Source organism: Ictalurus punctatus, chromosome 7 (assembly GCF_001660625.3).
Source record: "Ictalurus punctatus breed USDA103 chromosome 7, Coco_2.0, whole genome shotgun sequence".
Taxonomy (NCBI): Eukaryota; Metazoa; Chordata; class Actinopteri; order Siluriformes; family Ictaluridae; genus Ictalurus; species Ictalurus punctatus.
Window position 1 is genome coordinate 6,122,504 of NC_030422.2, and position 25,702 is coordinate 6,148,205.

Consider the following 25,702-nt stretch of genomic DNA (forward strand, 5'->3'; position numbering starts at 1 on the left):
TGTTCGTCTTTAATTAAAAGTTGTCGACTATAATATGGCGAAACTTCAACGTGTGGTCTCAGAGTCCGAATCAGAAAAAGAGTTAATAGAGAAAATGTCTGATTTGAGCGACGATGAAGGACCGGAGGAAGTCACATTTGACGACTCGAAAGTAGTCGCGTTAAAGAGCGTTAAAGACGCGCGGGATGCAGTTAAAAGGTACTCAAGTCTGGGGCTGTTAGCCTTCCCGCTAGCACGTTAGCCTGGGTTAAATCTCAAATCAGTCCTGAAGGGTAATATAGTGCACTATTCAGCACATGGAAACTGCTAAATGTAGGAAGTAGGGATGATAGATTTCAGGTCTACTGTGCAACGTTAGTGTGTTAGTTTAAGAAGTAAACCATCAGGCGTTTATGTTTAATGTACATGTGTGTGCGTTTTGGTTTAAGCTTTAACGAGATATATATTTATTGTTTTTAAATTCTATACTAATAAATTTAAATTCACGCGACATATAATTACCGGAGTAAGTTGTTTACCTGCAGTTATCGTATCTTAGATTTACTTATCTATATAAAACATGGTCTGGGAGTCGAGTCCAAAAACAGAGTCGACTCGCCGTTTCCTTAGAAACGAGTGTCGACTCCCAAACTGTAAAGCATCAGAACGACAGATTATTAATACCATGTGTTTCTGAACCGGGGTTCCGTGGCCCCCTAGTGGTCTTTGGCGTAATTGCAGGGGTCCGTGGGAAAGTTTTTAAAAATGTTATATATATATATATATATATATATATATATATATATATATATATATATATATATATATATATATATAGTGTGTGTATGTATGTATGTATGTATATGTACATATATGTGTGTGTATAAATATTATGTATATTAAATGTATCAAAATATATTCAAATATATGTCCATCAAATGTACGGACAATTTGCGATGCGTTTTAAAATCGAGAAAAGCGTATTGATGCTAGACACTTTTTCTACTCAGTTGTTCAGAAAAGTGTTGTAGGTTTGGTCATGGGGATTATGTACAACTGGCATTTCGCAATCTAGCTGCAGATTTCTTTCTTTCTTTTTCTTTTAATGCTGTGGTCAGTTCTGTTGTTTACCTCAGTCATAGAGCCACTTTCCTGTATCAGAGTGTCATTGGTATTACATGCCAGTTACATGAAGTATTATTAATATCTACACGATGAACATGTTTCAGCTGTTTTAGTAATCAGACTAAATGTTTTATCAGGGGGAAAGAGCTGGTGAAGGAGAAGAGGCGAAAAAGACAGCTGCTTTTCCTAGAACAAAAGGTAAGCAACGCTAGTGGTTTAAACAGTTTTTTTTTTTTTTTTTTTGTAATGATTTAATGTTTTTTTTTTTTTGTGATAAGTTCTGATTATTAATATAATGTCTTAACGCTTTGAAGAAAAGCAGACTTTTACCAGAAGCTCTTTTGGAAGAATTTGACACAGTGGCCCAGACGTAAGTGATGTTTTTTTATTTATTTATAATAACTATAGACACACACGTATTCCTTTATTTATGTATTTATACTCCCGTTAATCATTGGGGTTTCCTGTTGTTTTTGTTTCTTCTAGACCACCAAAGTTGTCAGATAAAGGTGATATTTCAACATTTTTCTAGTAGTTTCCCAACTCTGATCAGATCGTGCGTTATAGACTGTAATTTGGTCGTAAGTTTACTTTGACTTATTGGAGGCGGTTATCTTCTGCAGGTGAGCAGCAGCACGAGGAGAAGGACAAAAAAAAGAAGAAGAAGAAAGTGTCTAAAAGGTAGGCTGGAAGCTCTTGAGTACGATTTGAACTAGAATTTCATTCGCAGCTTGGGGGAAAAAAAAAAAAGGCGCACGAACTCTCAGCCAACTTCGTCTACAAATGTACGTAGTTTGTTATCGTTGGTGTAGCTCGCAAATGATTATTTATGTTTGCGATTTTGACCTTTATTTGATGTTCTGTATAAGGTTTGTTTGAGTCTAATAACTTGTGTGTTTTGATTTTTAAAAATCCACTACAGTCAGGGGAAAAAAGTATTTGATCCCCTGCTGATTTTGTACGTTTGCCCACTGACAAAGAAATGATCATTCTATAATTTTAATGGTAGATTTATTTGAACAGTGAGAGACAGAATAACAACAAGAAAATACAGAAAAACGCATGTCAAAAATGTTATAAATTGATTTGCATTTTAATGAGGGAAATATGTATTTGACCCCTCTGCAAAACATGACTTGTAGTTGGCCACCAGGTTTGCACACATCTCAGGAGGGATTTTGTCCCACTCCTATTTGCAGATCTTCTCCAAGTCATTAAGGTTTCGAGGCTGACGTTTGGCAACTCGAACCTTCAGCTCCCTCCACAGATTTTGTATGGGATTAAGGTCTGGAGACTGGCTAGGCCACTCCAGGACCTTAATGTGCTTCTTCGTGAGCCACTCCTTTGTTGCTTTGGCCGTGTGTTTTGGGTCATTGTCATGCTGGAATACCCATCCACGACCCATTTTCAATGCCCTGTCTGAGGGAAGGAGGTTCTCACCCAAGATTTGACGGTACATGGCCCCGTCCATCGTCCCTTTGATGCGGTGAAGTTGTCCTGTCCCCTTAGCAGAAAAACACCCCCAAAGCATAATGTTTCCATCTCCATGTTTGCCGGTTGGGATGGTGTTCTTGGGGTCATAGGCAGCATTCCTCCTCCTCCAAACACGGCGAGTTGAGTTGATGCCAAAGAGCTCCATTTTGATCTCATCTGACCACAACACTTTCACCCAGTTGTCCTCTGAATCATTCAGATGTTCATTGGCAAACTTCAGACGGGCATGTATATGTGCTTTCTTGAGCAGGGGGACCTTGTGGGCGCTGCAGGTTTTCAGTCCTTCACGGTGTAGTGTTTTACCAATTGTTTTCTTGGTGACTATGCTCCCAGCTGCCTTGAGATCATTGACAAGGTCCTCCCGTGTAGTTCTGGGCTGATTCCTCACTGTTCTCATGATCACTGCAACTCCACGAGGTGAGATCTTGCATGGAGCCCCAGGCCGAGGGAGATTGACAGTTCTTTTGTGTTTCTTCCATTTGCGAATAATCGCACCAACTGTTGTCACCTTCTCACCAAGCTGCTTGGCACTGGTCTTGTAGCCCATTCCAGACTTGTAGGTCTACAATCTTGTCCCTGACATCCTTGGAGAGCTCTGTGGTCTTGGCCATGGTGGAGAGTTTGGAATCTGATTGATTACTTCTGTGGACAGGTGTCTTTTATACAGGTAACAAGCTGAGATTAGGAGCACTCCCTTTAAGAGTGTGCTCCTAATCTCAGCTCGTTACCTGTATAAAAGACACCTGGGAGCCAGAAATCTTTCTGATTTGAGAGGGCGTCAAATACTTATTTCCCTCATTAAAATGCAAATCAATTTATAACATTTTTGACATGTTTATCGGGATTTTCTTGTTGTTATTCTGTCTCACTGTTCAAATAAATCTACCATTAAAATTATAGACTGATCATTTCTGTCAGTGGGCAAACGTACAAAATGAGCAGGGGATCAAATACTTCTTTCCCTCACTGTATCTAGCTTACAATCCTGCTTGATGTACCATGACAGAAATGCTAACAAATTTATGACGTATAATGTAATAAGGTGACGTTTTACAACACGAGTATGTAGTCATGTCTCCGGAAGCTGAGTCGTCGGTGTCCCAGCGTGTACTGAGCCGAGGTTTCACGACTTGGGGCGCTAGAGAGCTGATCGAGACGCACTCCATGACATAAACAGCATTGCAACATGAAGCACATCGTGTCAGTAGTCCGTTGTCTTAAAGTACTGATTCACAGCACAAATAATAATCGAACCCCGCCGCCATAGAGCTTTGTTCAATCAACGTACCCTTTATCACTTGTTTCTGAAATGAACAAACACCATTATTTTCTGCACAAGGAGCAAGGGGAAGATCTCATCACGGCTTGCTTTAGTTTGCAGGACAGCTGCAAGGTGGTGCGGGTGAAGGACCGGTCTGCCAATACCTCAATGCAGAAATCAGCCATGGCTTTCATCCAAGCACGTCTGTATGGCCCAGGAAGCCGGAGAACAACCAGTAAGGAAACGCAACAAGACAGTGTATACGTGTTTTTAAAAAGAAAACTAGACCCCAAGACACATTAAATAGGTTTATATTGAAATTTTTTATTTTATTTATTTATTTTTAAATCAAAAGTCGACTCTATCATTACAGTCATTCTTGGATGCCATTGAAGATGACTTTTTAAATATAAAGCTTAATACTGAAGTTGTTTAGGATGGTCTTTTCCATTAATGTGTATTATTGTTTACTCAACGTTTACTGACATTAAGAGGTGACAACTTCCTGTGTGCGGCTTTATGTATGTATTTTTCGCAGTTCTGATCTAGTCGTACCCAAAACATTTAGGATATCTCTCATTTCTTTTGCGTTTGTCGCCTAAAATAATAAAATTCAACATTTACTGTCCAGTAAAGTGCATACCCACTTCACATACTTGATCCTGAGCGATAAGATCATTAAACACAGGGAATATAGTGAATGATATTTTGAGCAGAGATGTTCTACATTGCTCTTAGCTCTTTCTAGTTTTAGCAATAAGTACAAATAAGAACCGTAAGTACTGAGAGCAGAGGACGTATACGTTAAACTAAACGTGCTCTGTGGTTCGTCTGAGGAATTTACTAGAGCATTTGGACTGCAGCAGTAAAGCAGCGTGGCTTATTTACAGTTCGTTATGTTGCTGTTATGAGGTCGGAATTTGTAGGAAACCGACCGGTCATGGGGCAGTTGTATTTGCTTGTGTGAATGTAAGCTCCGGGGTTGTTTTATACCAACAAACAAGAGGCTTTACTGTTGCTGGTGAAGAGGAGTTCTCCTGACCGTTGAGTGTCTCTTTCAGACGCTGAACTTCTCTCTCTAGAGAAGAAACGCGGACTCAATCAAGGAGCTGCAGTGCAGTTTGCGAGTAAGAATTGGGGTGAGTTTGAGCTCTGAATGTTCATCTCTGGCAAATTATAGGTACAAATCGAGCAAAGGTTTTTTCTCAAACATACTCACCGTCCACTTTAATAGGAACACTTGTACATCTGTGTGATTCTCCATCACCAAATGGGCTGGTTTGAGTATTTCAGAAACTGCTGATCTGGGATTTTCACACACACACACAAGTCTCTAGAGTTTACACAGAAAAGTGTGGAAAAACACAAAATGAGTGAGCGATGGTTCTGTGGGTGGAAACGAATTGCTAATAAGCGAGGTCAGAGGAAAATGTCCAGATTGGATTGAGCTGCGAGGAAGGATATACAGTATTAACTCTTATAATCACTCTTTACAATCATGGTGAGTAGGAAAGCATCTCAACAGGTTCACCCTTTCAACTGGACAAATAATCACCTGGGCTTTTTCCTGTCTTCATCCGTCCAGTTTGGGTGAGTCTGTGCTTGTGCGGTCTCAGATCCAGGGGAACCCGATGTGGTGTTCTGCTGTTGTAGCCCATCCACCTCAACGTTTGATGTGTTGTGCATGCTGAGATGCTTTTCTTCTCACCACGGATGAAAAGAGTGATTTGAGTTACTATGGCCGACCTGTCTGGTCATTCTCTTCTGATCTCTCTCAACAAGGTGTTTCAACCCACAGACCCTCTGCTCACCATTCTGTGTAAACTCCAGAGACTCGTGTGAGAGTGTGTGTACATCACACCGGAGCGCAACAGTTTCTGACAAACTCAAATCATGCCACAATTAAAGTAATAGATGTTCGATGTGAACCTCACCAGACGCTCTTGACCTGTATCTGGATGATTTTTTTTTTTTTTTGCACTGTGCTGCTGCCACATGATTGCGTGATTTAAATAACCTCACACATGTACAGGTACTCCTAATAAAGTGGATAGTGTGTGTAGGACCACATACTTAACAGTAATGGTAAAAGGCTATGCAACATTAGCACTCTGAAACACTTACGTTTCATAATATGAAAGCACGTCTTAATTCAGCGTTAAACTGTCCTTACAGGAGCAGACGAGAAGGCCAAGGCGGAAAAGTACAACAAGAGGTTTATTCAGAAACAGAAGTTAATCTCCAGCTGAGACGTTTTCCGAGGACGTGTTTGCACGCGACAGCAGAACGAAGACTTCCTGCTCGGATTTCAGCTGTAGACCAAAAGTCACACCGCTGTATTGATTTGTGACTGGAAGCAGCTCAGCTCAGTGCTAAATTAACTATTAAGCATCGAATCCACAAATCTGGGACAAATTGTTTCTGTAAGCATTTTATGAAGTATTCTCAAAGTTAGGCTTTAAAGGTGGGGCAAACCATGAACAAATTGCATATTTACATTTAACACATGATCAATAACGTCCAAGATTTACTTTGTATTGAAAATGAGCTGAAGTTGAAATGGCTTTTATCCACATGTTGGTATATGTAATATCACTTTGGTTAATGGTTTCCTCCATTACCCATAATGCCGTTTGACCGCCTGAAAAACATTCTGTGCCAGTGGGAATTAGCCCTTGCTTCAAGTAAAGAGAGCGATGCAGCGGCGCTTTTAATTTAATCTGAAAATTCTGCTCAAACAGATCAGGTTCTGAAGCGTCGGTTTTTGTGTTAATCCCACCGTTTACACCGTTGGGCTTACCTCGGTAATGTTTAACTAGCTGAGCAGAGTCTCTGCCAAAATTCAACGCATCTGCATTTTCAGGACTTTCCAGTTTGTCGTCTCCACTATTTTTACTTTAGAAAAATGGTGAAGGGGAAAAGAATCTCTTGCTCTTTTATTTCTGCGAAAGCTGAACAGCGAAAGCTGAACGTTATCAATTTACATTATAGAACTGTTTTTTTTCTCTCGTTAATTACCATTAAACCCGATTAGGAATGTCGTCCTATGACGCAAGCCCAGCTGCCCAAGTACAAAAATCGCTATAAACACGTCAAACATTTCAGTTGTGAACATATTTCGTATTTAAATGCTTCTTTAGAGTTCAGTTTCAGGACTTTTTTTTTCTTTTTCCTTTAAAGACATGTGAATATGTAAAGGAAAGGTCTTTACATTCTTCTGGGTTTTTTTTATAGCAAGTCAAGGTCAGGTCAAATGCTTTCTGTCTGAGGCTGAATGTACAGTTTTTTTTGTTTGTTTTTTTCTTCCTCCTTATAAAAAATAAAACTAACCCCAAAGCAACGTTTCTACAAAAGTGCCATGATGAATATCGTGAGACGACTGGATCGATTAGGTTTGAACAGCTGTGTCAGTCACAGTTTTAATATGCGTAGTCTGTAATGGTATTTACAACATGGGGTCTTGATGTCCAGTGGAGACGTTACCGTAGTAACTGTGCTGTTACACAATTTTCCACTACAGCTGACGACGACGTATGCGTCCACGTTAAAAATCGTCCAGAGATGTGCATCGGATTACTACAAGCACGACTACCTTCTATAAGCTGGAAGAACACAGTCTGTACACGCATCTTGTCCACCTGGGTATTTGTATTTTATTACTGAAAATGATAAGACAGTGCTGTTGACAATACTGTATCATTCTCCTTGCTTTTGTAACGTAGTGATGGTCATAAGGGCTGGCTGGTGAAACACAGGAGAAAACCAGGAACAGGCTTTCCTCTTCTCAGCCAGGGCTTGTATATATCAAGCAATATAGAATAACAGTTCGGACAGATTTTTACCTTTTTATGTTTTTGTTACTATGCACAAGGGAGGTTTATTCAAAACTCAGGGATGATCGATATATACAAGCCTAGGCGCATTTCAGAGAGCTGCACTGTACAGAAACGTGAGAGTGGTGAGCGTCAGCCTGGGTGAGAACAGTTCGGAGACGGACTCAGGACAGCCGTAGACATCCACGAGGTTACAAGTCCAAGTGTCCAAACGTTTGCATCAAACCTGCTGTGCAGATCTGGCAGAGGGAGGGCACGCTTGCACAAAGAAGGGCTTAAACTCAAAATACAGCTCACACTAACTCTCTATACTAAATACCACCACTAAAGGAGGAGTCCAGCTTCGTTGGACTGCTTTTTAATTTTTTTTTTCTTCTTCTTTAGATAACTAAAATATTCCACTCTGCATGTTAATATAGCTTTCAAAAAAAAGGGGGGGGGGGGGGGGGGGGGGTTGTAACAAATACACAAGCAGACACCTTAAAAACAGCAGGGTGGGGGGCCTTCGTGCTCACTTTAGCCAGCTTTCAATCGAGAACAAATATAATCTTATATGCAAGTTTAATTATAACATTAATTAGAATCAGAATAAATTCGTCTCATGCCTCAAACTAGAAAACGAACAATCGGAGCCTGAAACACACACACACACACACACACACACACACACACACCCCTCCCTCTCCCAAATTAAAAAGAAAATCAAAAAAGGTGTAATGGTTCAGGAATTTGTTTGGCTTGAGGGATCCTTCTAAATGTGTCTTTAGATTCAGGATGGCCTGTGTGAAAAGGATCCAGTCTCTTGGAGACTCTCGCGAGAGTCAAGATTTGGAATGGGTCCGGCTTATGAGGCGCTCCAGGTCATGATTAGAGACAGGCCGGATGTTCGAGAGGCCTGGTTGAGTCGGGGTGATGCAGAACGTGCTGCATGACCATTTTAAAGGGACACTTCTCTAAGGGCTAGTGCAGATAATCGTCCACGGAGGCGAAAGCGCACGAGCCGATGCCTGTACGGGCCATAAGTGCCAGGCACTGAGTCGCCTGACCCACGGCCTGAGCCAGAGGGGGCTGCTTGGGCAGGTTATGAGTCTCTGCAACACATACATTCAGGAGACAGACATCAGACCAGTGAAACTCTTCATTGCATATAGTATGTTACCATGTGTTTTTTTTTTGTTTGTTTGTTTGTTTGTTTTTAAATGAGTATAAATTACACTACAGAGGCTGCCAACTAATAATTTACTCAAATTATCCTACTGGTGCAAGGAGGACACTGCCTGGACATCGGTATAGTCGGCCACAGTGGTTTCCTGCATTCTGCGTTTATGCTCCAGGCAGATGACTCATAATTTATTCTCAGTTTTCCAGGAGATATGTACTGCTGACAAACTGGACCAAGAAGGCTATTTCGAATCCAATCGTTGAGGCACATCTTAAGTGGAAAAAGCCTTCAAGGTTGCTCGCTCTGGAGTGCCTTTCAGTGTTGGTTTTCCATCATGCACAGACCTTAGTCTTGTGCTTTGGCTCCAGATTAAACTACTCACCGAGCTCAGGGTATACCAATACAAAGGGTAATGAATAATTAAGCATCTATTTACTTAACTTGGGCAGGGATCCCAGGCTTTTTGAAAATTGGTAGACTCTCAAAATCAAGGCCAGGTTTTACATTATTTGAAATTATTTCATTTTATAATCGTTATGTTTATTAACTGGATGAGCTGTAAACATCTTTAAAAACTTAGAGAATCTAAGGGTATATGCATGTACATAGTCTAAAAAACTAGTGACACTCCAATGTCTATAGGTACTCACCTTTCAATGTAAAAGTGGATAGACATAATGCTAGGATGCAGAAGCTTTCCCTTTGCCAGTCCCTCCCACATATTTATTGAAACCCACTTTTCCCCACTTGAAATGGTCTTTGCAAGATAACTTATTTTACTGCAGTTGACCTGTGTACGTGGCTCATCTAGTAGCGGGAACATTATACATTTTTGTAAGAGTACCATAGTAGGCTGGATTTCTGTGCAGTATTTCTCACTTAGTTCATTTCTAAATTCTAAAAAGCCACTTAAAAAAAAAAAAAAATTCATGCTGTCTTACCTAATATTGCACTGTTGAGTGTGGAGCAGACCGGCTCTCTCTGGATGGAGTCCAGCTGGTAGCCCACGGGACTGCTCCAAGGATCTGAGTACGCCAACAAACTAAAAGCATCCTGCATGCGCAGACACAAAGTAAGAGCAATGAGGGTAATCCACAAAACCCAAACCAGCAGAGAATTCAATTCATTTAATGCTTTTAATTTGGACTGGAATACCGTTTTGTGACTTTAAAACCAAGCAAAGTTGTACTTAATTGTTGCACTAATCATGCTTTACATTTAGAATTCTAATACGTAGCTGGTGCTGCTACCTTGAGCATCTTCTTGTTGGTGGAGTTTTTGCCACGTTCACGGCGAAGGTGTTCGCTCATGCTTTGCAGCTCTCGGCCAAAATGGATCATCCTCTCGATGGCGGCCTGGCTGCCCCCGCAGAGCTGCCTCTTAGACTGAGCCGACTCTACTTCTGTGTGCAAGGCAACGACGTGAGGAACCAAAGATAGTCATGGAGTTTGTCCCTTAATTTCACTTTATGATTTCGTTTCCTTATGCTTGCAGTGGATCGGTCTGAAAAAAAAAATGTTACTACAGAAATGATTATTAGTGGTCTCACCCATCTCTGCCTCGCAGTCCTCGATGTCTGGTGCGTGTGTGGCGCTCCCATTCAAGAAGCCGTTTGAGGAGGACTCGGACACTCCGTTAGAGATGTGATCCACCTCCATATCTACATCACTGCTGCATTAAGCCAAGCATTTACAACACAGGAGGTCTTATTAATGCTTATGTTCTATCTATGTTCTAATATAATATAGATCATGGGATATCGTGGCAATGTAATACCGCGTTTAGACGATAATATCGTTATATCACACAAGCCTCGAGTAAACAAAACAGCACTACACACTGAACACATACTGTAACGTGTTAAACGGTGATATACACCTATACGAGGATCCCCAAACATGTAAAGAGGTTCCCTCAATATCGATTACATTGCTAATAATTGAGATATTTTATATTTAAGAGATCAATTTTACAAGTGCAAAATGAAAAGGGTTCACAAAACTTTCAAAAAGTTGTCATTTTTATAGTTATGCTTCAAAGGTAAACGATTAGAAGAGTATCCGTTCGACTGGGTGTGGCATTATTGATGAATACCTTATGCTGGACTGCTGTGTGTGGCTGCCGTTCAGAACCCCCAGCTCACCACTGCCCGTGGGTACGGGGCACGGTTTGTGGCTATGTGCTGAGGAGTGAGCTTTACTGGATGAAACTCCATTACAGCAGTTACTATCAAAACCTGGAGATGGAGAACATCATAAAAGACATTTAGCCAAATCGTAGGAGGATACGTATTCAGTGCGTCATTGCAAACTTCAAGCATAGTCATGCTGGGAATACGAGAATGTTACAAAGGCTTTGAGTAATACGGACCTGATGGGTAGGCCTGAGAGCCAGTGGCTTTGTGGGTGGGGCTACTGAAAAGGCGGGGAGAACCAGGGTAGCTATCCTGGGACTTAGGGCTGCGTCCACCGAGACAGCGTACCTCACTGTCAGTGCCATTCACCATTTCAATGAACTGTCTCACTCTATGTGCAGAAAAAAAAAAAAAAGTAGGAGTCATGCTTATTCATTCATACTACATTAACCCAACAGTGTTATTTGGCAACACTTACTTTAACATGAATAATAGGTCGGGGTTCCTTTCGAGCAGACTGGGGTAAAGTTGCTGAGTGGTCTCTATGGCTTCCCCCATTCGGCCGGACAGAACCAGCTTCTGGATTTCTGAGAGAATACAGGTGCGTTGGTAAAGAACATACATAGCTAGCCCAAGAAAAGTAAGAAAACGCTCCAGGGTACTGCCCAGTCCTATCTTTCAAAATGTCCAGAAATCTCTGAATTCACAGAGACAATATTTCACGTGTGACTCAAAATGATGTACACAGTCCCTTCCCAAAGTATTGGAACGACAAGGCTAAATCTTTTGATTTTTTTCCGATATGTCGAAGACAACTGGGTTCGAAAAGATGAAGAAAACAGAATTTCAGCTTTCATTGTCCTAATATTTACATCTAGAGGTGCTAAACAACTTAGAACCTGGCATCTTTTATTTAAACCCACCCATGTTTCCAAGTGATCAAAAATATTGTAATATTGTGACCGACAGGTGTTTCTTGTTGCCCAGGTGTATCCTGTTAGATAGATTGTTTAAATGATGAATAGCTTTGACCGGTGTTTCTCTTGTGCAGACTGCATTTGTTGTTACAAACAATAAACCAGAGAGCTGTCTATGGGAGAAAAGCAAGCCCTTTTGAAGCTGAGAAAAGAAGGGAAATTTTTTTTTTTTTTTTTTTTTTTTTTTAAATCATCGATTAGCACCATTGCACAAAACATTGGCCACAGCCAATACAACAATCTGGAATGTCCTGAAAAAGAAAGAGACCACTGGTGTACTGGCAACCAGACCCCGAACAGGTCAGCCAAGGAAAACAACAGCAGCTGATGACAAACACTGTGAGATCACCAACCTCCACAGGGCAGGGCTGAAGGTATCACAATCCACCATTTGAAGAAGACTTCAAGAGCAGAAATAGGAGAAGCCATACCACAAGATGGAGACTACTAATCAGCAGTAAGAACATCATCAAGCGGCAAGACAATGACCCAAAACACACTGCCAACACAACAAAGGACTTCATCAGGGAGGAAATAAGTCAAAGGTTTTAGACTGACCGAGTCAATCACCAGACCTTAACCCAGCTGAGCATGTGTTTCACCTCCTGAAGACGAGAAACCCCTCAAAACAAACAACAACTGAAAGCTGCTGCGGTACAAGCCTGTTAAAGCACCATAAAAAATAAATAAATAAATAAACCCATGCAACAGTTTGGTGATGTCAGACGGTCTCCGGCTTGATGCAAGGGATATACGACCAAATATTAAGTGCTAGTCACGTTAATATTGTCCGTTCCAATACTTTTGCTCACCGACAAATTGGGTGGTCTACCACCATGTTCTTAGCTGTTGAACACTATGAGGAAATTAAAGCTAAAATTCTGATGATTCATTTTTTGATCTCAAACAAATGTCTTTGGCGTATAGTAAAAACCAAAAGAACAGGCCTCGCTGTTCCGATCGTTTCAGAAGGACTGGATAAGTGACTGGTATTTTTGATCATACTGATGTGTGCAGACTCACTCTGTCGGTTTTTGATTGAAGCGAGCTCCTCGTGCACGGCCTGGTCAGTGGACTTGGCAAAGGCTTCAGCCGTGGCACAGTAACTATGATGGACCAAGTAGGAGGCCACCATCCTGTCAACACAGAGAAGAGCTCAACATCCACGTCAATGCAAAACTGCAACCCAAGTACCCTGTGCTACTATAATCATTATTCCATTACTGGTGTTGATTAGACTTTTCCCTTTTTCCGTTCTTACGCATTTATAATCATGAATTATACAAAAAAAAGTCACATTAACGATAAGATTTACTTTCTAAATCTGTTTTATTATTATTTGTCTTGGATTAGGTTGAGTGTCTGCTGTACAAGTCCCTGTCTATAAGCTGTTACTATAGAAACAGCAACATATTAGAACAAGTGCATTAATATTAATGTTCGTGTTCGAGCCGGAACTACCTGAACCACTGTTATAGGGAAAACCTTCAGAGGTATAATATACTTTCAAATACAGTTTTTCATCAGAAGATGCTTTTCCATTAGGTTTCCCCAAGAGGTGGTGGCGGAGGAATTTTGTTACCATAGCAACAACACAAACAACCCAAGCTGCAAACATGACTGCCATTAAAAATATGATCTGTAAGAAAATCAATATCAGTTATCTGTGGAAAAGACAACCCCTTGGAAGTAAGTGAATATACTGCTACTACAAGTTACCAAAACCACCTTTCAGCGACCGCACGTTCTATATATATATATATATATATATATATATATATATATATATATATATATATATATATATATATATATATATATATATATATATATATATATATATATTAACAAATCAATCAAAGCATGCATGTGCCGTTTTGTCCCAAAAAGTGTGCGACAAAAGATGTTGTCACAGTCTGATATGAAGAACTTAAAAGAACCAGGACTGCTCTTTAAAAGTATCGCCATATCAGCACAAATTCTGACACGGTCTTGATGGAAAAGGGGTGTGGGGTAACATGAAACAGATCAATAAACAAGGGACTGGTTCTCAGAATGACCTCACGTGGGCTCACGTATGATTTTTTACCAACCATTATTATTATGCTTGTTCTCATGTTAGTTACGATTCAAAAAGTTCATAACGAAGCACAGGTGTGACTTGACCTTGCTTGCGCTGGTACCATTTGCTAGCATTCATTTTTGTCAAGCAAGCTTCAGTGCCCTTGTAGGCATGAACTCCAAGTACTTATCAAAATTGAATGCAACAGCCAAGATGAGATGTCCATCATACTTTCATACATCAGCTGACTTCAATACGCTGCACTGCGACCCACAAGCCCAGTCCAACCATTAGATACAGCGGGGAACAAAGTGCCTATTATTGTGGGCACTCTCTTACTCAGAGACCTCATTAACTATGTTTAAACAACAACAAAAAAAACAACAGTGAAACAGACTTTCCCTCTTTTACACATTGATTTGTTAACATCAAACGAATCTATTCATTTTCAAAAAGTTGTAAACCTATAATTTAGCCCAACATATTATTATTATTATTATTATTATTATTATTATTATTATTATTATTATTATTATTATTATTATTATTATAATAATAACAATAATAATTTTTAAAAACTGGTCTTTAAATGGAGGTCTTGAAGTTTGAAAAGCCCTGAAATAATACTAATCATAATGGGGACACTCACTTCTGAATCATGGCCTGCCACTCGCCCTCTCGCTCGCCAATGGGACAACGCTCAATCTGAGCCTGGATCTTGGTTCTCCACTCACGCATGTAGTCCTCTATGTCAAATACAAATGGATGCTGCCCAAAATTAGCATCCACCACCTCTCCCGGTGTCTGAAGACCCACTGTCGGATACAGGTTGGGCTGGAGAAAGACAACATTTTATTATCAAATACTGCAAGGGCCTTTATTTTATCAGCACTAGTGTATGGTGAAATGCTTTTATCTTGAGTGTCAGTGTTCATAATGTCTCTACATTAAGCAGTTTCATGGAAATAAAATGGTAAACGTTTCTCTCAACTAGATGTAAATGGAAATAGGGAGAAAGTACTAAAAGGGAGCAACAATGTTTCATGATCCAATAAAAATAAAGGTCAGAGCTGGAAAACCAAAGGACATTCAGAAAAACATGAATGCTGGAGTTATGCCAACTTTGTTTTCTCCTGAATGGTTGATTGTTTTAGACCCAAACAGACATTTGTTGTGTTGTCTAGTAAAATGTAAAACACCATGCAGTCCAAGCATTTTAGCAAAGTCTTGAAAGACATACAAATATATACCCAAAAAAAAAAAAAAACCTGTTAAGAATGGAAAAGTCCGTGTCACGATACGAGTAACATGATCTAGCAAAATCAGCCACTGTTCTTCATGGCAAGATTAAGGATGCAAAATATAAATCTAATATAAAAAGAGTTTTGATCATGAAAAAAAAACAAAAAAAAAACAACAATAATAAATCATTTGAATAATAATAAAAAAAATACTTACTGGTAAATCTGTAAAAGCTATACCTAGAAAGAGAGAAAAAAAATAATATTAATATAAAAAGGTCATTCATGTCATTAACATTTCATACACAAGGTATACACCATGGCATGACATCCCAAAATGTTTTATTCCTTTCATTCAACAGCATCTATCACTTTAAAGTTCATTAGACAGGTTAGTTCCTGTTGTCACTTCCTGCGCACACCTACTAACAGTCGTTCCTTCACCTTTATTTTTACCTCTCCTTTGAAGAAGTTAATAAGATGGGGAAAAAAAATTTATTTTCACCAAGAAACCACAAAGCGTAAACTCCTTTGTTCTGAAGAGCTTCCTGGAACATTTTTAACCTCTGTCAGTTACAAAGCGCTGACAACGAAGCCTCCTTTGATAAACGTTACACAAACATCTCCCTACACAAAGCTTCACCATATCAGTGATAGGTTGTTCTTGTTTTTTTATCTGTTTTTTTTTTTTTTATTATTAGACGTGGACTTGTATGGCAGACATTCCACATAATCTAAGTGATTTAGCGGTTACCATAGAAACGAGAATGTATTTGGACCGGTGCATTAATATAGAACAGCGATGGTACAACTGTCAAAGCCATACTGTTAAGTAAGCTATAATCGACGGCTAGGTGAGTGTTATGTAATTTTTCATGCACGACGTGGAGGAAAAGAACCACCCGACACGGAGCGCGTTAAAATCCTGTAACACGCACCTAGTCGTGGATTATCCTGCTTATACCGTGGTCACTTGTCAGCGTTGACAAGCTAAAGCGGTCGTCGATGTTTGTGAAAAATTTGACTGAAAAGACAATAACGGTTAATTTGTTAAATTGCTGCTTTGAGACAATGTCGATTGTAAAAAGCGCTATACAAATAAAATTGAATGGAGTTAGTTATTTTATATAGTTAGATCTAGAATTCTGCCCGCTCTAAATCATACACAGATAAAGTAGTGTGATAAGATTACAGGTTTCTTTTTAATCCATTATAATAAATAGTTATGAGAGAGAGAGAGAGAGAGAGAGAGAGAGAGAGAGAGAGAGAGAGAGAGAGAGAGAGAGAGAGAGAGATTGTGTGTGTGAATTACCTGCATCTGTGCCGAGTCTCTACTAATAATGAAGCTGTGAGTTTAACTACCATATGTTACCATGGTTACAGTTGTTTATAGGCAGCGTATTCATTTAGAACTGTGATTAAACTGACTGGAACTACCTGTGGTGTATACAGTTTTAATGCACACCTTCCAGCCAATCAGAATCGAGTATTCAGACAGACCATGGTATAACGAAAATTTATAAACACATTCGGACACATCCAATTCGAGAATTCTGTATCACTGCAGTATAAATGTTTTCTCAGTGGTTAAGGCTCCGAGTTACTTCTTATATCAGCTGGATGAGCGTTGTGATGACGTCAGATGAGGCGACTTGGTCCAAATCTTGACCCAAATGGAAATAAATAAATAAATAAATAAATAAATAAATAAATAAAAATAATCGCAAGCTCCTCTGAATATTGCGGCGTTTGCTTGAATTTGTGTCAATTTCTGCGATCGCAAAATCCTGGAGGGAATGTTAAAAATGCATAAAACGCCTCATAATTTTACAAGAATAAAAGTTATACTTTGAGAAATTTACAGGGCTAGAAAGTAGACCCATGTGCATAGAATTGTTTCTCGATAATCAGAAATACAATAACATTCATGTGGAGCGTCCGGGGCATGGTCTCTTCTATAGGACCGTGTCTGGTCAGGACGCAGCTAATGAAATGTCCGTCGAGTGTTATGGAAAATACCGTCGTGGTGCGACTTCATATTTATATGAACTTCCTCATAAACATTATAAAAACGGCTTGCCATTTTCAAATGTAAAAAAAAAAATTAAACAATTCCACTTTAAAAAGTCTCATCTTAAAAAAAAAAAAAAAAAAAAAAAAAAAAAAAAAAAAAAGTGAGAGGTAATTCTGTTTCTGATGTACAGTATGCTTTTTGGGAATATTGAGTCTCCTCGCTGGATGGAACACTATACCAGGATGTACTGATGGATGATTACAAGATTCTGAACGATAAGGTGATAAACTTCTTAAAAAGGTATAGAAATGTAAAAATAAATAAATAAATAGATAAATAAATAAATATTTTATATATATATATATATATATATATATATATATATATATATATATATATATATATATATATATATATATATATATATATATATATATATATTTTTTTTTTTTAAACCCCTTGAAGAAATTCAACACTATTTTCCAAATAATTATGGAATTCTACATAAAATGCTGACATAAAGCGAAATAGAAAGGTGTCACAGAGTCGGTATACAATACAGGAAGAAAGAGGATGTGCGATCAAGCATGGGTCTGTTTAAAGTGAACATCACATCATGTACATGGCTGATGTTCTGTACCTAGACTGTGGCCGTTCTTTGTGTAGAAGCAGGTGTTGTTGATGAGGTTGACGCAGCAGCCAATTACGTCGCCGGTGGTAAACGTCGGCCCGTACGGCTGCCCTGTGCCTGAGGAGCAGAAACTGTGTCCGTCGTCTCCGTGATAGCCGTACGAGTGCTTGTCCCAGCCTGTGAGGGTAAGACACAGCAATCAGAGAGAGCACATGGTGCGTGAACGCATACGTGGACAGTGTGCACCTCTTTTGCTGGCCGGCGTTTCGACGAAAATGAACCCGGACTTTGAATTGTCTGTGCCATCACTTCTAGCTAGGGTTCTTTCTAATTCTGTTCTTTTAAATAGTAAAGAGAATTATGGGATTGCATCAGTAAAGCAGGATAACCGATGCTGCCTTTAATTCTGGAACAATAATGTTAATAATAATAATAATAATAATAATAATAATAATAATAATAATAATAATAATAATAATAATAATAATAATAACAACAACAACAACAACAACAACAACAACAACAACAACAACAACAACAACAACAACAACAACAACAAGCAGTCCTTATTGTAAATTCAGAATGCTCTGGAGCGTGCATATGATGGCACAAAATGTCTTCGATCGTCACTCTCCTCCCACTGGAACGTCTGGGTAGAGCTGATATTTGACGTGTTCACGATAACAGTATCGTGTGACGCGTACCCGCTTATCAAAACATGCCTACCAGAGAGTGTGCTTTACATTCTTATCTCTCAGACAAGCCACAGAAGAACCACCCTGCCTGCTGGATTTACCCTGGGTGTCACCACACTACACTGACTTCACATACAAAGAGAACACTATTGTCACTTCAAAGCAAAAGGATGAGATTTCCTTTAGGACACGCCCTTACAGACGCAATGCAGTCAGCTGAACAGCATAAGGACACTCGCTCACTGTTTGTGTTTACAAACGCCGAGACAAACGTGTAGCTGAAATGGTGGTCAAAGCACTGAGCACCACAGGTGTCCATTTAAATGTTAAAAAAAAAAAAAGCTGATGTTTCCCCAAGAAGTCGAATTTCCATAAAAATTTGAATTCTTAAAAACCTCACACCAAAAGGACAGACATTAACAGCGGATGAAGGTTGGAGTATTTCACACGTTTTCGCACGTTCAATTTGCTCATTCAGACTGTACGCAATACATTTGTATTCCCACGCATTGGTGCATTTTGAAGCGGTTTTTCAGCCTGAAGAACTTCCAAATTGATTGATCTATATCTCAGAAGAAGCTGTGGCACATTATGCTTGAAATGTAAATAACTCAAAAGGCATAAATGGAGGCCCTTATCCTGGAACAGTGATTAAAAAATAATGATATTCTCATTGACTGCATCCACGAGCTTAATATACTTCATGCTTGCTGACAGGATCTGTGTGACTGACTGCATCTGTCACACATCGCAACGCTGACATCCGTCTCTGTTTTACCGGGGGAAGTGCAGTGAAACTGCAGACCTTTGCAGGAAACATACGAATAGATGTGTAAGAGTAAACGTAATGCTTTCACATGAAGTGTGAAGACTTCAATTGAAGAGTCTGCCTTGGTGTTATTTTTGAAATCAGGATGTTGTTTATCATCCTCTACTGGGGTACTAAAGCTACTGTTAGCCACCATTATGTTTAGCAGCATAGAGCTAACATTGCAACGACTAATCAACAAAAAAAAAGCCAGCAACGCATTTCATCATCAATTAGTTGGTCTATGTTTAAAGCATGGTATGGCATGTACTATCCCGCTGCGTTTAGAACGAATACACATTTGAAAAGGGGCGGAGCTTTATGAAATTTACAACAGAGACAACGGTATGACCAAAGTCCTCCAAAACATGGAAACACTTCACATTATAATTCAGTGTTGGCCTCATGACATAACTAGTAAGGGACGTGAAGGATAATTAGACTCATAAGGATTCAAATTTCTTTCATTTAGCTTTTGTATGGCAAAATAAGTGTTTAGTGTTTCAGTTAGCCAGACAGTTGGTGAATATTTGACCTTTATTTTGAATTCGACTGCTGGGAACTGAATATGTCAGCACTTGAAATTCAGACATGAACCGCTCCCAGTGATTTATACCGTTCGTCCATCGCTCCCCACGAGATCAAAATTGAAGTTTTGTGGCTTTTATATGAATATTTTAGCCTTAAGGTTATCTATAAGCTAGTGTGCTCCAAAAGAATTGACATTTAGAAGATCTATGCATTAAATATTTACAGTCTCTCTACCACCAATACGGATCCAACAACGCACTGAATGTCACATTTTCTGTCCAATCATATGCTCTCTAGAATCTAAAGGGTCTCGCCTCCTACAGTTACCTCCTGTCTGTGAGGTAAGTTAAACACTACTGGCTATTTTACAAGGGGGAGGAGCCACCCGATATGTCCCACCCTGACTTCCTGTTTCAGTGGACATTACGTCAATACATCGAATAACGCTACGCATTTCAAGGCGCTTCACAGGGACTTTAAACACGGTTGCAAAAATGTTTCTGAACAGAATAACCTGGCATTAGTTTTGGAAACAAGTGGCCAACAAAAATACTCAATAGTATTCTCATGTGATGACAAACTGTGATAAATGCCAGTAATATTGCATTGTAATTAGTGACCTCTTATTTTAATTTAAGCCGAGTTAAGGAGATCTGTAGTAGATCGAAATGCTAGATTTTATATATATATTTTTTTTGGGGGGGGGGGGGGGGGGTATATTATGTTTCTAAAATGATCTAATTAACCCTTTAATCAGAAAAATAATCAATAGATTAATTGATTATTGTTAGTTAACACTTCCCTTGTCTGTCACAAATCAGTATCCGTCATTGAACCACCTAGACTAAGCTCACCCCGCGTCCCCTGGACTAGACTAAGCTCACCCCGCGTCCCCTGGACTAGACTAAGCTCACCCCGCGTCCCCTGGACTAGACTAAGCTCACCCCGCGTCCCCTGGACTAGACTAAGCTTACCTGAGTCCCCTGGACTAATCACCACCATAAGTACTGCATAAGGACTCACCACATTATCAACCGGCACACCTGCAATACTTTGCTCTTTCTCGATCAGGCGATGGAATCAGTAAATAAATGACATTTATTCCTTTAGGCTATGGCTTACTGGAGTTTTACTGTGGATCTGCGACACCAGTCTCGTATGAATGAAGAAATTTGCTATTCAAATTCTAACAGCTAATGCACTTGTGAAAATTGATAGTCATAAAACATTTTTTAACTCAAGCCTGCACAGGATTACTAGTTTTTAATAATGTAAAGGCTGAATCAAGCAATTAGATGTAATCGAATGTAGAAACACTCTACTGGGAATCTAGTAATCAGTTAAAACAGATCACAATTCTGTGCAATTCCATAAAGTGCATATAGTCAAACTCCAATGTAACGCAATCCTGTGAAAGATGGAGTTCACAGAACTAAGATTGTGTTTTCTTAGCAGGCTAGTTAATCAAAATGTGATGAACCTGCAAGTTGAACCATTTCAATAAATTGGGGGGGGGGGGGGGGGGGGGTGTTTGACCATAATTCGTAGAATGAGACGTCCTCAAGCGGGCTACATTTAAAATAAAGATGATGAAACTGATTAAGCAACGTTTCTTAGTTCCTCAACGTTACACTCAATAAGAGGGATCAGCAGGGATTAATCTTTCCATCAACCTTTTTTCACATAAACACACATCTGGCACTTTACATTCTTGTCTTGACAGACAGTCGAAAACTGTTTCAGACAGACACCGACAACTGTCTCATTCAATCTGATCAAATATCCTAATTGTCTGTTTTTACCTGGAAGTCTGTTCATGTTGACCCCCTGGGCAGAAAGACCAATCCCCATGTACCTGAAACGAGAGAAAAAGAGAGAGAGAGAGAGAATGATGTACATGTTTTGAATTTATATAAACCATCTGGATTGCACTAAATAATATATGCTTATTCTAAAATCATGTTGATCAGCTTACTTACCCATCTCGTCCTTTACTGATGATTTTCACCTCAAAGTAATAGACCCCACAGGCAGCTGGAATAGGATGAGTCGCACGAACAGATGCCGCATCCTTAGGTGTCTTTCCATGACCTAAAAACCAGACAAAGATACCATCAAAGCCAAGGTGAATGGATTCTAAAGCATTTCGATTTAAAATCAACAAAAGGGATCTCAATATATAAGTAACACAAGAGAGGACTTGTGTGTCATGTTAATATTCCCATCATTACAAAAATTCGGACATAAAAAAATTATTTTGACATACAACAAATGATCAATCACTTTACAAATAATGTTAACGGTGATAATTAGAAAGTGGTTAAATGTGTGGGCCATGTGGACAATATATAACCAAATGGTAATATATAAGGCTTATAACAAAAATGTACTGTTATGCAGTCACCTAAAAATCCACCAACCACCTGAATTTACGCAATTGCCACTGCCAACCAGCAGTTCCTGACTGTACAGTTCATAATACTTCCGAGACTTCCTGTATGCTCCTTAAACCTGAAATGGTATTTTTAGGCTAATGGTTCTGGATGATTAAGTCATTTCTTGTGCTTATTTAAAATAAAAATTATATTATTGCAAATGATATTTTATAAATACAGGGTGTCCCAAAAGTCTACATAAATAGGAGAAAATAACACTTTTGAGCAAAATGGGTCATCCTTACTTTATATTAAATAAATTTTTTTCCAGAAAGACTTTAAGAACGCCTTTGACCAAAAAAAAAAAAAAAAAAAAAAAAAAAAAGTAGTGAAATTATTCTCATGGCTGGATCGGGAAGCGGTCATAAGGTTGCGATGGATTTTTACAGGAAACATGGCAAGCACGTCACACACATTTATGTATTTAAATAAATAAATAGTTTGTGGTTCCATGACCAAAAGATGACTTGTTGCTATAAGAAATGTTGTTATAATTATTATTTTGCATCCTGATAAACTCTGAAATCCTACTCTGTGTGTCTTCAGACAATCTTCCTTCATGTAATGTGTTTTGAGATGCAAATGCCTAAACAGAGGAGGTTCCAAAGCTACAATTTTTATGCCAATACTAATTCACCCCTGTCATCTTGTAGATCCTAACTAGCAGAGTCTCTGCTGTAACGGTCATACTGCCAAATTGCCTTTTAGAACTTCGGGATTGTGAAAAATGTGCTTTATTGTTTAACCTTTTGATCGTTTGTTAAAAAAAAAAAAAAAAAATACTCTACTCTACTCTCTTGGATATCAAACAATTGCAAACACAGGTTTATCCAAAAAAATAAATAAATAAATAAAAGATCTTTGTTAAATGTGTGTGCAACAATTATTGACACCCCTATGAACTCATATGAGAAAAACATATTCCCATTGATATTTTACATTTTTTAGTACACCTGGGTGACTAGGAACAGGAAATTGTTCGACCACGACTTCCTGTTTCACAGGTGTATAAATATGAGGGAACACACAGGCCAAATTCCCTTAGTCATTCATCACAATGGGTAAGACCAAGGAATATAGCTGTGATGTGCGGCAAAAGGTTGTTGAGCTTCACAAAATGGGAAGTGGATATAAGAAAATAGTACAAGCATTGAAAATGCCCATTTCCACCATCAGGGCAATAATTAAGAAGTTCCAGTCAACTGGAAATGTTATGAATCGACCTGGAATTGGACGTGTGTCTAGATCGCCTCAACGCACTGAAGAAGATGGTTCGAGTGTACAAAAAAATCTCCAAGGATCACAGCTGGAGAATTGCAGAAGTTAGTTGTGTCTTGGGGTCAGAATGTCTCCAAAACTACAATCTGAAGTCACCTACATCACCACAAGTTGTCTGGAAGGGTTTCAGGAAAAAAGCTTCTACTCTCATCCAAAAACAAACTCGAGCGTCTTCAGTGTGCCAGACACTACTGGAACTTCAAATGGGATCGGGTTCTATGGTCAGATGAAACCAAAAACCTTTTTGGTAATAAACACCAGAGGTGGTTTTGGTGCACACAGAGGGGTAGCCATATGGAAATGTACCTCATGTCCACGGTTAAATATGGTGGTGGCTCTTTAATGTTTTGGGGCTGTTTTTCGGCCAGAGGACCTGGACATTTTGTTAGGATACATGGCATCATGGACTCCATCAAATATCAACAGATATTAAATGAAAACCTGACTGTCTCTGCCAGAAAACTTCAAATGGGCCATGGTTGGATCTTCCAGCAGGACAATGATCCAAAACATACATCAAAATCAACACAAAAATGGTTTACTGACCACAAAATCAAGGTCCTGCCATGACCATCCCAGTCCCCTGACCTGAACCCCATAGAAAACCTGTGTGGTGAACTGAAGAGGAGACTCCACCAGTGTGGACCTTGAAATTTGAAGGATTTGGAGAGATTCTGTATGGAGGAATGGTCTCAGATCCCTCACCATGTATTCGCCAACCTCATCAGGCATTATAGGAGAAGACTCAGAGCTCTTATCTTGGCAAAGGGAGGTAGCACAAAGTATTGACTAAAAGGGTGCCAATAATTGTTGCACACCTATATTTATCAGAGATGTTTTTAGAAAAAACTTTTTTTTTTTCCCTTTGCAATTTGATATCCATGAGAGAAGAGTATTTTTGTGAATTGTTTGAACAAAATATCAAAAAGGTTAAACAATAAAGACAAATTTTCACAGCCTTGCTCATATTTTTTACCAAGGGTGCCAATATTAGTGGAGGGCACTGTAACATCACTAGAAAATGCTCATTGAGAAAAGAAGCTCTTGTTCTTTTGTTTTTTTAGGAACTAGCAGTGAAACCTCTGTTATCCCTTAAGTTTGGGATTACTGAATATTTTCCTATTATACACCATTGTAACTGAACTAGCACTGTCCTTCTGTGACATCACCACATCATAGGTTCGCAGGAATTACTAAAATACAACACCAACCAACAAATTAGCACTATAATCACTCATCACATCTCAAACATTGTAATAGAAGGATATTTAATGTGTTCCAGGGTGGACTTTTCCTATAATATCAATATTACAAAAACACTGGACAAGCAGTAAACAAAAGGAAACTAAGAACAGTCTAATCACCTTATCTATATTCCTTCTATGGTCACAGTGAACTGGAATTTCCACTTTGAGTAAACAAAAAAGGTTCTCAATCCAACTAAAATGCAAACAAAAATCCTCAATGGACTTTGTGGTACAATTTGCATTTTAGGTTGACCAGAGAAAAACCTGGGGATATGGGCTGGTTTGAATATTTCAGAAACTGCTGATCTGGGTTTTTCACACAACCGCCTCAAAGTCGCTAGAGTTTGCGTCGTTAGAATGGTGTGAAAAACAAAAAACAATGAGTAAGCGACAGTTCTGTGGGTGGAATCACCTTGTTGATGAGTGAGGTCAGAGGAAAATGGCCAGATTAGTTCGAGCCAGGAAGGATATAGTAACTCATCTAATCACTCTTTACAACCCTGAGGAGCAGAAAAGCATCTCAGCATGCACAAAACATAGAACCTGAAGACCGCATCAGGTTCCACTCATGTCAGCCAGGAACAGGAATCTGAGGCCATCATGACTCACTGGTTTAGGAGAGTCTGTTCTTATGATAGCCTCAGATTCCTGTTCTTGGCTGACAGGAGTGAAACCTGATGTGGTCTTCTGCTCTTGTAGCCCATCCACCTCAAGGTTTGATGTGTTGTGCACACAGAGATGCTTTTCTGCTCACCACGGTTGTAAAGAGTGATTATTTGAGTTACTATATCCTTC

At 39.2% G+C, this 25,702-nt stretch overlaps 2 protein-coding genes across 3 annotated transcripts in view; one reads left to right on the top strand and one right to left on the bottom strand.

Moving 5' to 3' along the window:
* Positions 1–8,144, top strand: nol7 (nucleolar protein 7). Its single transcript, XM_017472324.3, has 8 exons — positions 1–198; positions 1,242–1,302; positions 1,419–1,474; positions 1,591–1,613; positions 1,728–1,785; positions 3,973–4,094; positions 4,921–4,998; positions 6,035–8,144. Exons 1-8 carry the CDS (start codon positions 35–37, stop codon positions 6,106–6,108), a joined length of 636 nt encoding a protein of 211 aa, XP_017327813.1. The 5' UTR covers positions 1–34; the 3' UTR covers positions 6,109–8,144.
* The window catches only part of ranbp9 (RAN binding protein 9), a 20,606-nt gene continuing 2,393 nt past the window's right edge, over positions 7,490–25,702 (bottom strand). The window contains exons 2-14 of one of the 2 annotated variants that reach the window (XM_017472323.3): positions 21,927–22,038; positions 21,750–21,802; positions 17,923–18,090; positions 15,486–15,508; positions 14,677–14,861; positions 12,989–13,101; positions 11,467–11,575; positions 11,225–11,379; positions 10,949–11,090; positions 10,404–10,525; positions 10,105–10,253; positions 9,796–9,907; positions 7,490–8,783 (exon numbers count right to left, since the gene is read on the bottom strand). In XM_017472323.3, the coding sequence (XP_017327812.1) occupies positions 8,653–8,783; positions 9,796–9,907; positions 10,105–10,253; positions 10,404–10,525; positions 10,949–11,090; positions 11,225–11,379; positions 11,467–11,575; positions 12,989–13,101; positions 14,677–14,861; positions 15,486–15,508; positions 17,923–18,090; positions 21,750–21,802; positions 21,927–22,038 (1,574 nt within the window). In that variant the 3' untranslated portion in view covers positions 7,490–8,652. Of the gene's footprint in view, positions 8,784–9,795; positions 9,908–10,104; positions 10,257–10,403; positions 10,526–10,948; positions 11,091–11,224; positions 11,380–11,466; positions 11,576–12,988; positions 13,102–14,676; positions 14,862–15,485; positions 15,509–17,922; positions 18,091–21,749; positions 21,803–21,926; positions 22,039–25,702 lie in introns of both variants that reach the window. The other variant, XM_017472322.3, reaches the window with a different exon arrangement.

What these genes read in the sequence shown, in the direction of transcription:
- nol7 (XM_017472324.3), top strand. Translation starts at nt 35, where the DNA reads ATGGCGAAACTTCAACGTGTGGTCTCAGAGTCCGAATCAGAAAAAGAG. An exon ending in TTTGACACAGTGGCCCAGAC is followed by an intron (nt 1,475 to 1,590) that starts GTAAGTGATGTT and finishes TGTTTCTTCTAG; the next exon opens with ACCACCAAAGTTGTCAGATA. An exon ending in GTTTGCGAGTAAGAATTGGG is followed by an intron (nt 4,999 to 6,034) that starts GTGAGTTTGAGC and finishes CTGTCCTTACAG; the next exon opens with GAGCAGACGAGAAGGCCAAG.